The following is a 14,491-nucleotide window of genomic DNA, read 5'->3' on the forward strand; positions in this document are numbered from 1 at the left end:
ACAAGTGGAAAGGGAACATTCTGTGAAAAAACCCATCTGATCTCTTCGAAACCTCTTTCTTGCTTTTTCCCTTTTCCTCGCCAATTTCTTGACATTCATCCTTGGTTGGGCTGCATCTGGTGCTTCTGTATGCTCAGGCTTTTTAATTAGTAACCTTGCCTATGGCAAAAGGATTTACACTGCCTAAACATCTGATGCTTTTTCCAAGTCCTGCGTGGACCAGATTGATATAGCACAAAATAATCTCCTCTCAAGGGAAATATGATTTGGGTAGCTAGGCTTACATCAGGGAGTGTGTAGATCTCCAGCCCAAGGTCATGTAAATGTAATTCAGGAACTATTTACTCTAGGAGAGAAGATTGATTTAGAACTGAAGAATCAAATGTACATGCTCTATGTTGCTTCTACTACCATCATGAATTGTAAAAACATGTTCCTCTTCTAGCATAATTTTAGTACGTAATTTGTAATTAGGAATCTGGATATAATTAACTTCAGTAACTGTAATAATCAAGTTCTGCACTTGATCATACTGGTAATAGGCTTAGAAAAGTTCTTCCTACACTGGAAGATTTACTCAGTTTTACACCAGTGTGATACAGAACAGTTTGGTGCAGAAGCTTCCCACACTACAAATGCAGCAATTTATTAAACTAAATGTAGGTACCATTACATTCTCCTCTAAATTGTTCACTGGTTCTAAACATCTCATCACTTCTCAAATGGAAGTTGCAACACCCCTTCCCTCTATGCTTTTTCCACTGACTGGTTGTATTTATCACTGGGATTCTTACCCTGATCTGTTGCTTCGAGCCTTTTGTACAACTTTGTGCACTACGCCCTGGGAATCGCAGAAACAAATCATTTGTGACAATTCTGTATCATTCTGAAACTTGCTAAGGACTGAAAAAACTGCATAACTTTTCTTAAACTGATCAGTCTTGCTGGATGCATTGACTTGAGCCACTCCATTGACACCATTTTCAACTAGTTAAATAGACTCCTGTGCATACATGCACTTCAGGTGAAAGACAGAATGTGTCTTTTGAGTGATGAGTGAATTACAGGAGTGTCCCTGTATGGCTTTGATGGAGATTTACTCAGTACACTCATTACTGCAGGCACTGGCTGCCTACTCCGTTGCCTTTGTACACAGCACTAAAGCCCACACACTGGAACTGGGAGAAGCTCATCTTCCTCAGCTTCAGGAAATCAGGGGAACGGGCAGAAATGTGTCTAATAAAAGAGTACTTCATGAGAGTTGGCACATCCTATTTAAAGATGCTCATAAAACTCCCTTTTAGCTGCAACATGACCCACTGATGTTTGGAGAGCAAGGCATACAGGCTGGAGACCCATTTCCACAACACTCAAAACACATGCAAAGGCCCTCAAAAGCCAAGGACAATATTTGAGTGGAGCCATTGGTCTGAAACAATGGTGAATGGCCTGAAAAATGTGGATAATAAAGTATGAACTTAAATGCAGTCTACAGGAATCCTTTGGCTAGCACATGGCAGACTGGTGGAAAGAACTTCTCTTCCATGCACAGGTTTGACTTCCTGACATTTGGTTTATGTGGCTGCATTTACAAGCATTTAATTCTCAGTACTTTGATTCTGTCTTGCAATCTTTTGCCATCACAGATGGCAGAATTTTATTCACTAGTGGTCTGGCTGTGCTTCAAACTCCCCTGCTCAAGAGCAGGATGTGCTGCCAGGATACCACAGCTCTTTTCTTTCCCAGCTACTTAATCCTTCATGAAAAAACTTGCCTCTCAGCAACAAATGGACAGGAAAGAAGGGCACCCTGCACCACCCCAGCTGTCCTGGTTCCTCAGTCCCAGATCTTTGGTAGCTTTACAGATACGATTTAGCTCTGCAAAAGAATCACCAAAGTTAAGGATTGGTGAATGTTGGCATTTTGGTCCAAGCCACAGTCTACCCTCTGGAGTTGGGGGGGATTTGCTTTTGTTTAACTGCTTCATGGTAATTAATTGCTGATAACCCAAAGTGCACTTTTATATAGCTCACACAAAAATAACACTTTTTGTACCAGCAGAGCCCTCTCCACAGCCACAATTATCAGAATGATAAACTGACAGGCGATCTGCCTTCTTCAAGGTATCTGCCACCCAGGCAAGGGACAGCACATGTGTTACTTGTACATCTGGCAGTTCACTTCTACCACACCCTCTGACTTCTGCCTGCTAATTCACCTCTGATGGGAATAGGAGAATATCCAGGAACTGAGCACTTCTTAAAAAAAAACCAAACAAACACAACAAAACAGCATTCACTTAGAATCATAGAATCACAGAATCATTAAATTTGGAAAAGACCTTTAAGATCACTAAGTCCAGCCATCCATCTAGCACCACCACTGCACTGATTCAGCTCCCAGCAAAAATAATGGTCATACTTATAAGAGGCATAAGTCTAAGGTTTGATGTTTCACAGCCCTGCAGTGAGAAGAGGCACAGATATTTTCAAAGTTTGATTTTGCATGCTGTTGTGCATCTACATCAGCTGTTAATATTATCCCAGTGAAGGACAAAATTTCAAGCTTTTGAACAAGGCACATTGTCCTTAATTCTAACACTGAAAAGTTCTGGGGTGTGAATTGGCTACTCAGTGAATATTTTATGTGCACAGAGACAGTTTGGATCATTTTAATGTTTTATTCTTTCCTTTTTTATTTTTTTTTTAATCTGGACATAATATGAGAAAAGGAAAAAAAAGTGCTGTCCAGGACAGGAGCAGTGTGTGAGTGTGTAAGACAAACACTTCGTGGTAGACGTGTTCAGAGAACAAGACATTTTCAGAACTTCCAGAAGTTGCCAGCAAGTGGAGTTGCTAAACTGAATATCCCTTGCATCACAAATCTTTATTATATAGTGGGTGATTGCTCTGAAAAGTCAATATTAGCAGTAAAAGTCAAACAACAAATTTTTAAGTTCAGTAACATTAACTTTGATTCCTGTGTCAATTCACAGTGAGTGACAGGATTACAGGATATATCCCAGAACCACTGTCATGTTTGCTCCATGATTAACTTTGATACATTCTGTCAACTCTTCTGATGGGAGTCAATAGCAGCTGACCTCAGTCCCTTGAGCTTTCTGCTCCCTGCGTCCCAGCAGCTCTGCCTTGAAGTGAGGAACAAGCCCTGTCAGAATTAGTGATCTAGACTGAAATAATCTCCTAATCACAATATTCAACTGAAGCAGAGAAAATTTAATTTCACAGGTCTTTGTTATCAAGCAAAATTAAGTTAGCAGTGCCTGCAATAAAACACTATTACTGTTCCTGACTGATAGGGCAGACCCACTCCATTACCCACTTGAGTAACCCCACTGACATCTGTGGGGTGACCAAGGTGACCTGCTGACCACAAATAATTTAGGTTATAATATAGGAAGCTGTCTGACACCTAATGGTCCAGGACTCAGCTCTCACTTTCTCATGGCCTTATCAGACAAGATTTTCAGACTGAAACTTTCCATACCAGGTGTCTGCCTAAGGCTGAACTTGATGAATTTTGAGGTAAAAAGTCCAGAATGAGATGAAGGGATAAAAAAGGTACTTTGCCTGTGTTAGGAGTTTTATTTCTGCTCAAATGAGATGCTCCAGACCCTCCATGCTTTTAAGCAAGGGTTTGAAATTTTGCAGGGCTTAGCCTTGATGTCAAGAATACACATTATGTCATTCATGTGAAAATTTTCCCAAATTTGGTCACTCAAAAGCCCTCTGCCAAGTTCCGGTTTCATGTTCATAGGAACCTGTTAGGAATCTGGCAGTTCCTTTTTCTCAACATTAAATATTTTCTGAGCATACTCATCCCCCATTCTGAGGGCCAGGTATTCATGGCAGGCTCCACATGGAAGTGCCAGGACTGAGCATCTTGTCCTCCTGCTCTTCTGACCCACTAAGGGCCAACAAAGCACAAGGCACATGATCTGAAAACACAATTCTCTCCCTTGCTGTTTTTTTGTGCTGGACTCAACAGAGAACTGGTAATCTGAGGCCAATGAGAAATGAGAAACCTAGAGGTGGCAAGACATGCTTTTCATGCCCCAAAGAATTATGAAACAATTGCAGAACTGCTTTGTAGTTTAGTTAAGGCCCATATACTCTAAATTCAGCGAAGTTACTCCTCATTCTTAAGTTAGCAACTGCATTATCAGCCAATACAACAAGCAACACAACAAACCTAAGTTATCATTTAATGATGCAAGAGGATTTTAAAAGCTTTTAAGGATATAGAAATGGTGACAGTGCTCTTTCCTGTCTACATTTTAATACTTGGAAATGTAAAGTACACTGCAGAACCTTAAGTATAAAACTGTGAGACAGTAAAATATTAAGATTTAGACAAGGAATTACAAGATGGTTTCTTATGTGCCTTGAGGGTTTTGAGTCTTCAGGGTGTGATGTTATGACATCTGCAACCTCTTCTCCAGGAGGCTCAAAAAAATATTCTCTTTTAAACAAAATCAAATGGCAGCCAAAAATCCTGTATCATCATTTGATCGTAGAAGCAGAAAGTTCACAGAAAAACATCAACTATCATGAGATTTGTGATAGAAGTGAAAGATCCGACAATCCTGACAATAATTGATTCAGATTTGAAGAAAGAACCTGAATTTAATTACACTTAATCCTGAGAGAAATTATTCAGGTACGACGCTGTTGAATGCATTTATCCCAGTGATAATAATTTATAACTTTACCCTGCCATACAGATAATTGGATTTGATTCCCAGGGTACCAGGTTTCTGCTCACACCATCAGAAATGCCTTGGTCCAAAAGGGTACGAAAATATTGACTACAAAACTAGAAGAGTATAATGAATGCTATAGGACAGTGAGACACACAAAATCTCATTTACAGGCATAGCAATAGGACACCAACATTACCCAAGAGTTATGCTACCAACAAGCACTTAGGGGACTGCTTCCAATTTATGCCTCTAAAGTGTTATTACCACACCAAAAAGTCCTTGTTTCAGCCTATTGTATGTATTGTTAAATAAGGCCACTTAAAAAAAAAAACCCATCAAAATTATTGTTATGCTTAATTGACTGCATTTTTCATATTCCTTCAACTGTATGAGTCAGTGTTTAGCAGAAGGGATCCTCTTTAGTGCTTTCACATGAAACAGGCAGTGATTCGAGTCTACTGTAGTATAGAAAAGCAACTCTGAGCTTACATTACCCATGGGGGTAATTTAAATGACTGCCTAATTCAACACTACCTATTGTCCTGAAGAAATTATAGGAAGACTGACTACAAAAGGAAACAGTTCTTTGATAAGATCACTTTTTAAAAGTAGGAGCAGTTAAAAGTTTCTCAGGTGGTGGGAATCTGAGCAGTTGCATGTGGAGATGAAGAGGTGGGCAGAGTAGAGGTGAAGCAATGAGAAGTTCACAGTCAATCAACTCATCCACACCTGGGAATTACCACATCAGAAATACAATTCAGCTGTGCAACGAAGACTGTCAGAAGAAACATGTTCATTGTAGGAAGATATTTAAAATAATTCCAAAAAAAGAAAAAGTGTCAGTAAGACTGATTCTTCCTACTTAATTCTCCCTTTCACCAGTTCTGTCTCAATAGATTAATCCAACATGAAATAGTGAGAATTTGTGAAGCTTAGATGAAAAATGCTTCCAGGCCATAGTTTCCTGCATCAGGGCCAAAAAAATATGAAGGGAACCTTTTTTCATTTCCAAGGACACAAGAGAAAGAGTTGTTCATAGTTTAAGAAATGGTTTTAAGAACTACAAATGATGAAATTAATAATGATGGCTATTATTAAGGAACTAATAATGCCTTCTAGAATAATGCAAAATACGTCAAGTGTTAACCAGGTTAGCATGGCAACCAAACTGCTTTCTCCTCACTCCAGGACACTCCCAGGAGATGGGTTTAGATGGTCATAGCAAGTCCAGCATCAGGCCCAGCATGGCAGGTAGGAGGGCAAGGGAGGCCTGTGTGAGCACCGTGGCTGGAATGGCTCCTGCTAAACAGCAGCAATGGACCTCAGATCTCCCACTATTTTACTGCTGCTGCAGCAAAAAAATTCTTTGCCTTGACATCTGCTGTGATTTAAATTGATTTGTTATTATTTAAATTTACCTGTTTTGTGTTCATATTGAAGAATGACAATTACATTGGTTAACTTGCCATTTTACAATACACAAGAAGGGCCCAGCAAGGCCAAGCAATGACTCATTTTTACCTAAGCCAATCTATTTATAGCATTAAAAGGCAAATACAGATCCAAACACGTGCTAAGGCTCTCCTGTTGTAATGCTTTGCCCTTTGCACCAATTCCCCCCAGCAGTCTTTTGTTATTTCACTGTGTCTGTGAGGATCCCCAGAGCTGGCAGACAAACACTAAAACCGCAGCAACTTCCTCACTTAATAGTTTTGGCAAAAAAATGCCGAGGTATTGAGTTGTGTGGCTTCCACCAGCACAGAAACATGGCACTGAAGGAGCCAGGTAGTGGCACACAATGACATTCACTGAACCTGCAGAAAATCAGAGTGTTTGGCCCCTACAGGAGTGAATTAACACAGGGGTAAGTAAGCGAAAACTTCCCCTTGCAGAGTTCCTGGGCATCCTCAGACTTTGGGGAACTCTTGGAGACTGAACAACTTTATCAACCCAACCCAATGTCTGTCATTCATTATCATGGACGTGGATTCCTGTGTTCACCCTGACTTTACTGTTGTCCCAGCAATGCTACAGCTCTCTTGACTGTCCCTCTGGAGAGAGTCACAGGGTCATAGAATAGTTTGGTTTGGAAGGGACCTTCATAGGAAAGAGGCACCCAGAGTCTGTCCACTCTGGATCTCCTTAAAAGTGAAAAAAATTAATTATTGAGCTTTCCAAAAAGACATCACAGAACCAATCTGTCCCACAAGAAAACATTAATGAGGCAAAGATTTAGCATTTACTCTCAACATCTAGTGAGCAGCATTGATGCTATCACAAAAGACTGGTTTTAAAAGTAATTTTTTAAAAATGTGATTTTTTAATACATCTGCATTTTTATTCACCAAATCAGAGCTCATTAAAACCAGGTGTGCAGAGCAGGCAAACTCCCTTCTTGTTGAAGAAGAACAGGAGTAAAGTGCACTACAATCCAAATCCCTTCACATAGGGAGGCTTTACTTCCCAAAGCCAAATTAGCCTACACAATACCAGTAACTTTCTTTTTTTCACTAGTCATCACCTGCATAGGTGAATCAAGGTTAATCACAGCAGGAAACTGTTATGAAATAATTTTTACTGAGGATTTAACCAATTAAGTTTCCCCAGTGGCAAACCAGCATAGTGTTTGAGCAACTCTGGGAACAACAGCATTATCCACAAGTTGAAAGTTAACTGTATTTTAATATATTGCAGAAGCAGGATGTTAAAGAAAAACCTTCATGTACCAACAGCTATAATGGACATGCTGTAACTCCATCTTCCATACACATATAAACAAAGGTGTGCATGCACCTTCTACTTCAGGGGCTCGCCAACACGCTGAAGCCTGATACATGCAACTTGTTTGTAACATGTAAATCAACAAGCACAGGCAAAGCTTCAGCTTCTCAGAGTATCTTACTGATCAAGTGTGCTTTTGCAAACAGATGCTGCAGAGCATGAAAACAACTGTCCCGACTAATTCCATCTCTCTCAGCAGAAACCCTATCTTTAAAAGTCACTCACCACTGAATGGCCTTTGGACTGCAGAAAATGTGAAGTATGCTTTAATTACATCCCCAGTGGCCTCCCATTTGATGTCCTGTCCACTGTATCTCTGGCAAGACAGTCTTATCTCTGGATATTTTTCAATTACACTAAACAGCATTTATTCAGGTCCTCACTGATTCACTGTATCAGTATGTGGCTGTTTTTTTCTTTAACAGTTGTTTTGAAAAGTCAAGTCTGCCTCATTAAACAATGTAAGATTTCTAGTAACACATAATGATATTGCATACATTAATTAACTGTACATTTAAATGGAATCCTCAGAGGATCACGCTGCTGGCATGTTTATACCTAATGAGTTAATATTAACTCATGTTCTTACAAGAGAATTCTTGTTTTCTAACAATACATCCTAGTTGTGATTAAGCACCACTTGATATTGTGTCCCTGTATTTTAGTGTCCTGTAACACTCATATGCTTAATTCACATTTTAAATCCTCTTTACAACAGTTACTCATATGCATGAAATGAACTGGATAATTACAGCCTGTGTGGTGAAAATGCCTTTTCTCTGTGATCTGAGTTTTCAAAGACAGCCTCTTGCAGCACGCTACAATACACAGCAAAATTCCCTCATGCACATCTTACCTCTTTGGTGTGGGTATGGAAGGAGACTGACATGTCCAAGAGAAGTTTCCTCTGTTCCACCCTCCGGACAAAGTCCTGAATCCGAACTTCCAGATGCCGGGCTGCTTTATAGATCTCTTCAGGGTCACATTCCCCAGTTTGAGCCAACTGCTCTGCAGCCTCCAAGAGCTTGTCTGCATTGGTGTATGTATTCTACCAGCAAACAAAGCAAGAAACACAGTATGAGTAATACAACTGTGGCAAGTAAACCCCTGAAGAAGGCTGTTTATCCTTAAGGCATGAAAACGGGTGATTACCAGAGTTTTAAAACAATAGCAGCATTTCCTAGTGGCATTGCCATCTGTGAAAGGAGAACGTGTAAAGCCACGTAGACTAATCCCCGAGTACACATGAAATAATTTCTTATTTGAAACACACCACTCCAACACAATCCTGCCAGGCACAGCAATAGGACTTCCCACTTATTTATTTCCAAGTTCCCTGCAACTTCTCAAAGATAATGCAATGAAGCAAGCGGGACTCACCAGCTCAGGCTACCATGCCTCACGTGACACTCAGCCACCAGCTCACTGCAATGGCCTCCCAACTGCTCTCACATTACAGCATGCAATCATGCTAGCCAGAGATGTCTCAGCCCCAAGAAATATTTGCCTTTCACTGGCTTTTGTGAGACAGACCATGTCTTCAAGCTCCTTCTATGCTTTTTTCCTCTTTCTGCTGTCCTGCAATGCATTTCTAAATGGAGTGAGTCCATGCGATTTGTCTGCAGCTGCCAATATGTAAAGCTCATTTCCAGTTTGCCCAGGGCACGTACCTGCCCTGCACTACCTAAAAATTTGAACACTGCACTGTCCTGAACAGCTAGGGCCCTTGTGATATGAGGTGTATGACTCCTACTTTACAGAGAGGGAACAGAAGAACCCAGAAGCAAATTAATGTACCCAAGATATGCCAGACTGTCAAGTAAGAGAGGGGAACTCCATTCAACTTACCTCAGGTTTCAAGCTACCTGCCTATCCTTTCTCTCTCTTTTTCACATTTCTGGAAAACACCACTCAACTAATACACCAGAGAGTCTCATAAACAACAGGAGAAATGGAAAGGGAGTGCAGTCATCTTCTCCAGAACCATGGAGCTATGCCTTCGTCAGCTGTGTTTAGCAAACTAAACATAGCCAGCCCTTGCCATCATATAAAAGATTTCTTCACTCAAAATGAGGCCAACAGCTCTTTGGTATTCAACACTTAACAAAAATAAGGAGAGACAAAGATACCAACTTAAGGGTCCTTCCATTACTGGGCTAGATCTTCAGAACTTCTTGGCATTGGCTTAAGACTGCTCCCGGTGGGAATTTTAACCTCTGCTTCAATAGAAGCAGAATTGTAGCACCTTCCTTGTCAAAATCCTCCTCAGTTTAGAAATGCATTAACTTGATGCATATACACAAAATACCTTTGAACACCGTGGACACATGTACTTCTGAGCCACACATGAACACTGTCAAAAATAAAAGCCATGAATCAAGCCATGTTGTTCCTACTTAGGTAATATCCTGCTGCAGCCAACAGTTGTTGTTTGAGAAAATATTCAATACAGAGATGGAACGCTGACCTCCAAGTGTTTAATGGGGGAAAATATTTCCAGTTATAAAAAGCAAAAAGAAAACATCTCATTCAGTGTTCATCTTCCCAGTTTCTGAGGGCTGACTATAAATATCTGGTATTTGCATTTCTCCTTTTGGATTGTGAAGAACATATTCAAGACAGTTTTGTTACCAATTGTAAATTTTTATTCCCTCACTTTCAGGCTACTGCTATAATGGTTAGGCTGTTAACAGCAGCAAAATTTTATGTTTTAATAATCATTTTTTGGAAACCTCTTTAGCTGAGAGTTTGTAAAAAATGTTCCATTTAATGTGATCTGAATTAGGGTCCGGTTTCACTTAACAGCATCCTTTCTGAATGATCCTCTTCCAATAGTATTTGGAGTGTATGCCAAAGCTAGCACTATTTTTCAAAGTCTAGTCCACCCCCGGGTTTTTCACACATTACCACTACAACAGCTCACACAGCAGTCCAGCTCCCTGAGCAGAAGACTGTTCCTGCTTTTATATGTATTATTTAGTTTACTTGTAAATGCCTTCCTTTTCTCCATGTGGCACAGATTTGGGACACAGAACACTTTTGTTGAAATACAGTCTGAACACAGCTTTGCTGCATTTGTCCCTAACACATTTAGGTCCATCTCTGTTGAAAGCCATCACAGTTTACTGACTCCAACATGTGCTGTGTTGAATTACCTAAGGATGAGATGAGTTCACTGATACAATGACCAGATGTAAATACGCTGGTGAAAAGGGTGTAGGTTGGACCCTAGACTTTGGGGGAAAAAGAATGCAGACTGGCCTCAAAAGAAGCTCTGGCTTCACTGCACAGATAATAAAAGATATAGCAGCCCCTTTGCATTGCACAAGATTTTCTGAAGGCAAAGGGGATTTTCTGCAGGGAAGCTGGTTGGGTGTGGAAGGAGCCACACTTAGTGTTTTCCCTGGGCTGCGACAGGCACTGTCAGCATACAGGGATGCTTCCCTGAAGAATTCATACCTAATTTTGGATGTGTTTGCATAAATGTGTCATGCACAAAAAGTTTGAACACAGAGCATTTTGAGTATGGAGTAATTTTTGTTCACCTCTTGTTCTGTCTCTGTCCACTGATGTCACAGGTAAGTGTCTGGATTTTAAAAAGAGATAAAGTTTATGATAGGAAAAACAACTAATGGTTATATTCCTGCTCATTCTAGAAGGAAGGCCTGGTGCTGAGAGATTTCCAGCTCACTGTTGCAGATTTAAGAGACTTAGATACATTTTAAATAAGCAACCACATTTGGGAGTTACCCACCCCTCTCCTTGAGCTCCTGAGGCTGACGTGCTCATGAAAGGACTGTCCTCTCTTGTCAGCTGTCGAGATGTACACACAGCACAGGCCAAATAAGCCAGAGGTTACTCATCTGCTAAGGGCCTGCTCTATTTCTCTTCTGTTTGTTTGCTTAAAGTGCACATAAATCATACCAGAAGTTGTTACACATATCAAATATTTTAATGCACAACTATTTCTCTACAAGCACTGAACCAAAGCGCTGTTGAACCTGAGAGCTTCATCCTGGTTGGTGCTATAATGCTGCACTGCTTCCTTGCTCCCTACATTTTCATCCTGAGCTTGCTCTCTTGTTAGTAAGCTCTTGGGGGTACACACCCTTATTTTGTTTGAAGCACTTTGTACTTTTTTGGTGTGACACAACCCTGGATCTGTCAGGGTGGGAATCCAAGAGAGAATTAAGTTTTACAATGAAGAAAAGCATGAAATGCCTCCTTGTCCCATCATCCCCAGCCAGAAGAGGTTAGCTCAGATTCCCAGCCCTGCTGAGATCCAGCTGCAGGATGGGATCTGGCGCATCTGCAAACTGGCGTCACAGTTCAAAACTTTGGAAGAAAGTAAGATCTAATGCAACTGCAGAAGCAAATTTTTGCTACTAGAAGGACAATCATGGCTGTCCCCTTTTCTGCAAACTACAGATCCATGGAAGTTTTCTGTAGTATTCTGAAGAAGGTGACACCAAAAATGACTAATCCCTGTAGAAGGGAGATCCCATGAAGAATTTCTCAGGTTCATCTGTGGAGATTAGTTCCTCACAAATAATAATAGCACGAGTTATCCAGAAAAAAAATAATCTATGAGGCATACAATGATATGCTTTCTGAAATGTTAGGGTTGTGTGGCATTTTTTCTTAATATTGTATTAACCCACGATAGAACTGTCAGGTGCAAACCCTTGAAATTCTCAGTGAACTGCTACAAGGCATTCTATACTTCTGCACCATTTCATGCACAAAACCAGCTTCCACCTCCTATCTCTTAAAAATCTTTGTAGATCAATCTTTGCATAATGACCTATTTCTATCATGAAATCTGCAAACACAAGGGAAATATACCTATATCTTTGTGATCTTCCCCACATTTTTAAGGCATCCCTCAATTTAGTGCAGCATTTTGGTTTTGGCCCAAGTGGTTTTACAGAAAATTATTCCATGTAGTTTTTATCTACTGCTAGGAACTACACGTGCAACTAGTTTATTGCTGCATGTTTCTAGGCTGATTACATTGAAAATAGCTGTGTCTAGTGGTAGTCCAGGGCAGAGTTCATGGCCTTAATCTGGACAATTTTTTTCCAGAAAATCTCTCCCTGCACACTATTTTACAGCAGTTTATTATATTTGAAGGGTTTTTATGGTAACTGTCTCCAAGTTCTCCAATGTGTTCTGAACCATTCCCACCAGCCAGAGAAAGATGTTGGTTGTAAACATGAGGAGAAACATGAGGGAGGGGAACAGGGCAGGTGATCAGATACATGATCACATTAAACACAAACTACATGCCCTAGACTTCACTTCCCAAGTAGATGATGAGATAAGGGGAATGAGGTAGCACTAGCCTGTATCAACCAAGTTCTGGGGCTGTGCAAGGCAGTTCCAGGTTCCTTGTGTTGATTCAGAGAGCTTTGTCACCAGGGTTTTACCACGAAAAAGGCATGGAAGAGATGGCATCTCTGGAAGCCAGTAAGTACCAACTAGAGAGAGAAAGAGGACTAGCTTAGATCTGATATTCTTGACTAAAGACTAGTGATGTGAATCCCTTATTATGCCTGCAGGCTGAAGTTTAGGAGACTTATTAGGCTTTCTCTGAAGTGATATCTCCTTTATGTTCTTTAGAGTTGTGACTCGACTCTTCAACACCAAAGATGAAATCTCTGTATCAGCACTCCTGCTGGGAAGTTGGGATGTTGAGACAAAGTTCAAAGCCTGATCCATCTCTTACTGAAAGCAGTAAAAAGGATTTTACTGACTTCAGGGAGAACTGGGTCAGCCTTCTAACCATCTCCCCAAGATCACAGGAGGAGAGAAAAAAATGGCAAAGAGCTAAAAATAGTACTCTGGAGGCCTGGTACCTGTTCTGTGCACAGACAGTGAGTAGAACTCCTGCCCAAAGAAACTACAGCACGATTCACATTGGCAAAACCATAACTATAGAGCTGATTCTGCAGTTCTTGTCAAACCTAATAAACTACTGTTATCCTTAATTATGAAGCTCAGTTACTGCTATCAGATTCTTTGCTCAAGCTACTTTGTTAAAATTAGCTCCAGTATTTGTTGAGGTTAAGTGATCTCACAGTCAGGCCTTTGTGGAGAATTATATCTTTAGTAACTTGATATTCTAAAGCTAAAATAAGTGACCACAATGAAACATTTCTTTGATAAAGAAATCTGGGGTTTAAGGAAGCATCCATCTTTGTCAAAATTCCTCCTCCCTTAAGAAGGGCAAAGGCTAAGTGCATATGATGATCTAATATAAGTTGTGATTTTATTCCGTTTGAATTGCACATAATCAAATCAAGATACATATTCTTACTTGTGCTCTGTGGCTCTAATTCAAAACAGACTTACCAGGAATTACAGTTACAGAAGTTACAGGCAGAACATCTCTCTGAGGTCATGCAGCCACTCACTCTGTCAGTACAAGATTGTTCCCCACTGCACACTAGAATGGAAACTTCTTCAGACCTTTTAAAAAAATATCCAGGCTAATGAAGTTTCCATCAGCACCTTCTTCTTCAGACTGTTCTTCCCTTAAATACGGCAATTCATCTTTAGTTTTTCTTGTCATAATTTTACCCCAGTTCTCCATGCACTCATATCATGCTCATACTAATGACTACTTTACACCTCCAGTAATTTCATTATTTCAGTGAACTGTATAAAATGCTACATATAATATACTGTATATAATATGTTTTAAATATAAGCATATGGCATTTTTCAGTATTAATTAGATATGAAATATTCCCAGGAATGACAAGGTGGATACAACCCAGAATCCTCACTGACCATTGTGAAGAACCAAGTATCTTTCCATGCATTGTTACTTTTATTTATGATTTTTCCCTCAGGGTTCACATACAAACCAAGATGAATTTATTATTTGAATTTAAAAGAGTGACACTTACACATTACATCAACTGCTGAAATACCAGATAAATTGATTAAAAGCTACCTTCAAACTAATAAATAAGCAAGATT

At 40.1% G+C, this 14,491-nt stretch overlaps 1 protein-coding gene across 12 annotated transcripts in view; it reads right to left on the reverse strand.

The window, feature by feature from the left end:
- Positions 1-14,491, reverse strand: part of KALRN (kalirin RhoGEF kinase) — a 484,636-nt gene that overhangs the window by 193,689 nt on the left and 276,456 nt on the right. For all 12 annotated transcript variants that reach the window (XM_039555510.1, XM_039555513.1, XM_039555508.1 and 9 more), the window contains one exon: positions 8,361-8,552. In XM_039555510.1, coding sequence (XP_039411444.1) covers positions 8,361-8,552 — 192 coding nt within the window. The remainder of the gene's footprint in view (positions 1-8,360; positions 8,553-14,491) is intronic.

Source organism: Corvus cornix, chromosome 7 (assembly GCF_000738735.6).
Source record: "Corvus cornix cornix isolate S_Up_H32 chromosome 7, ASM73873v5, whole genome shotgun sequence".
NCBI classification, from domain to species: Eukaryota; Metazoa; Chordata; class Aves; order Passeriformes; family Corvidae; genus Corvus; species Corvus cornix.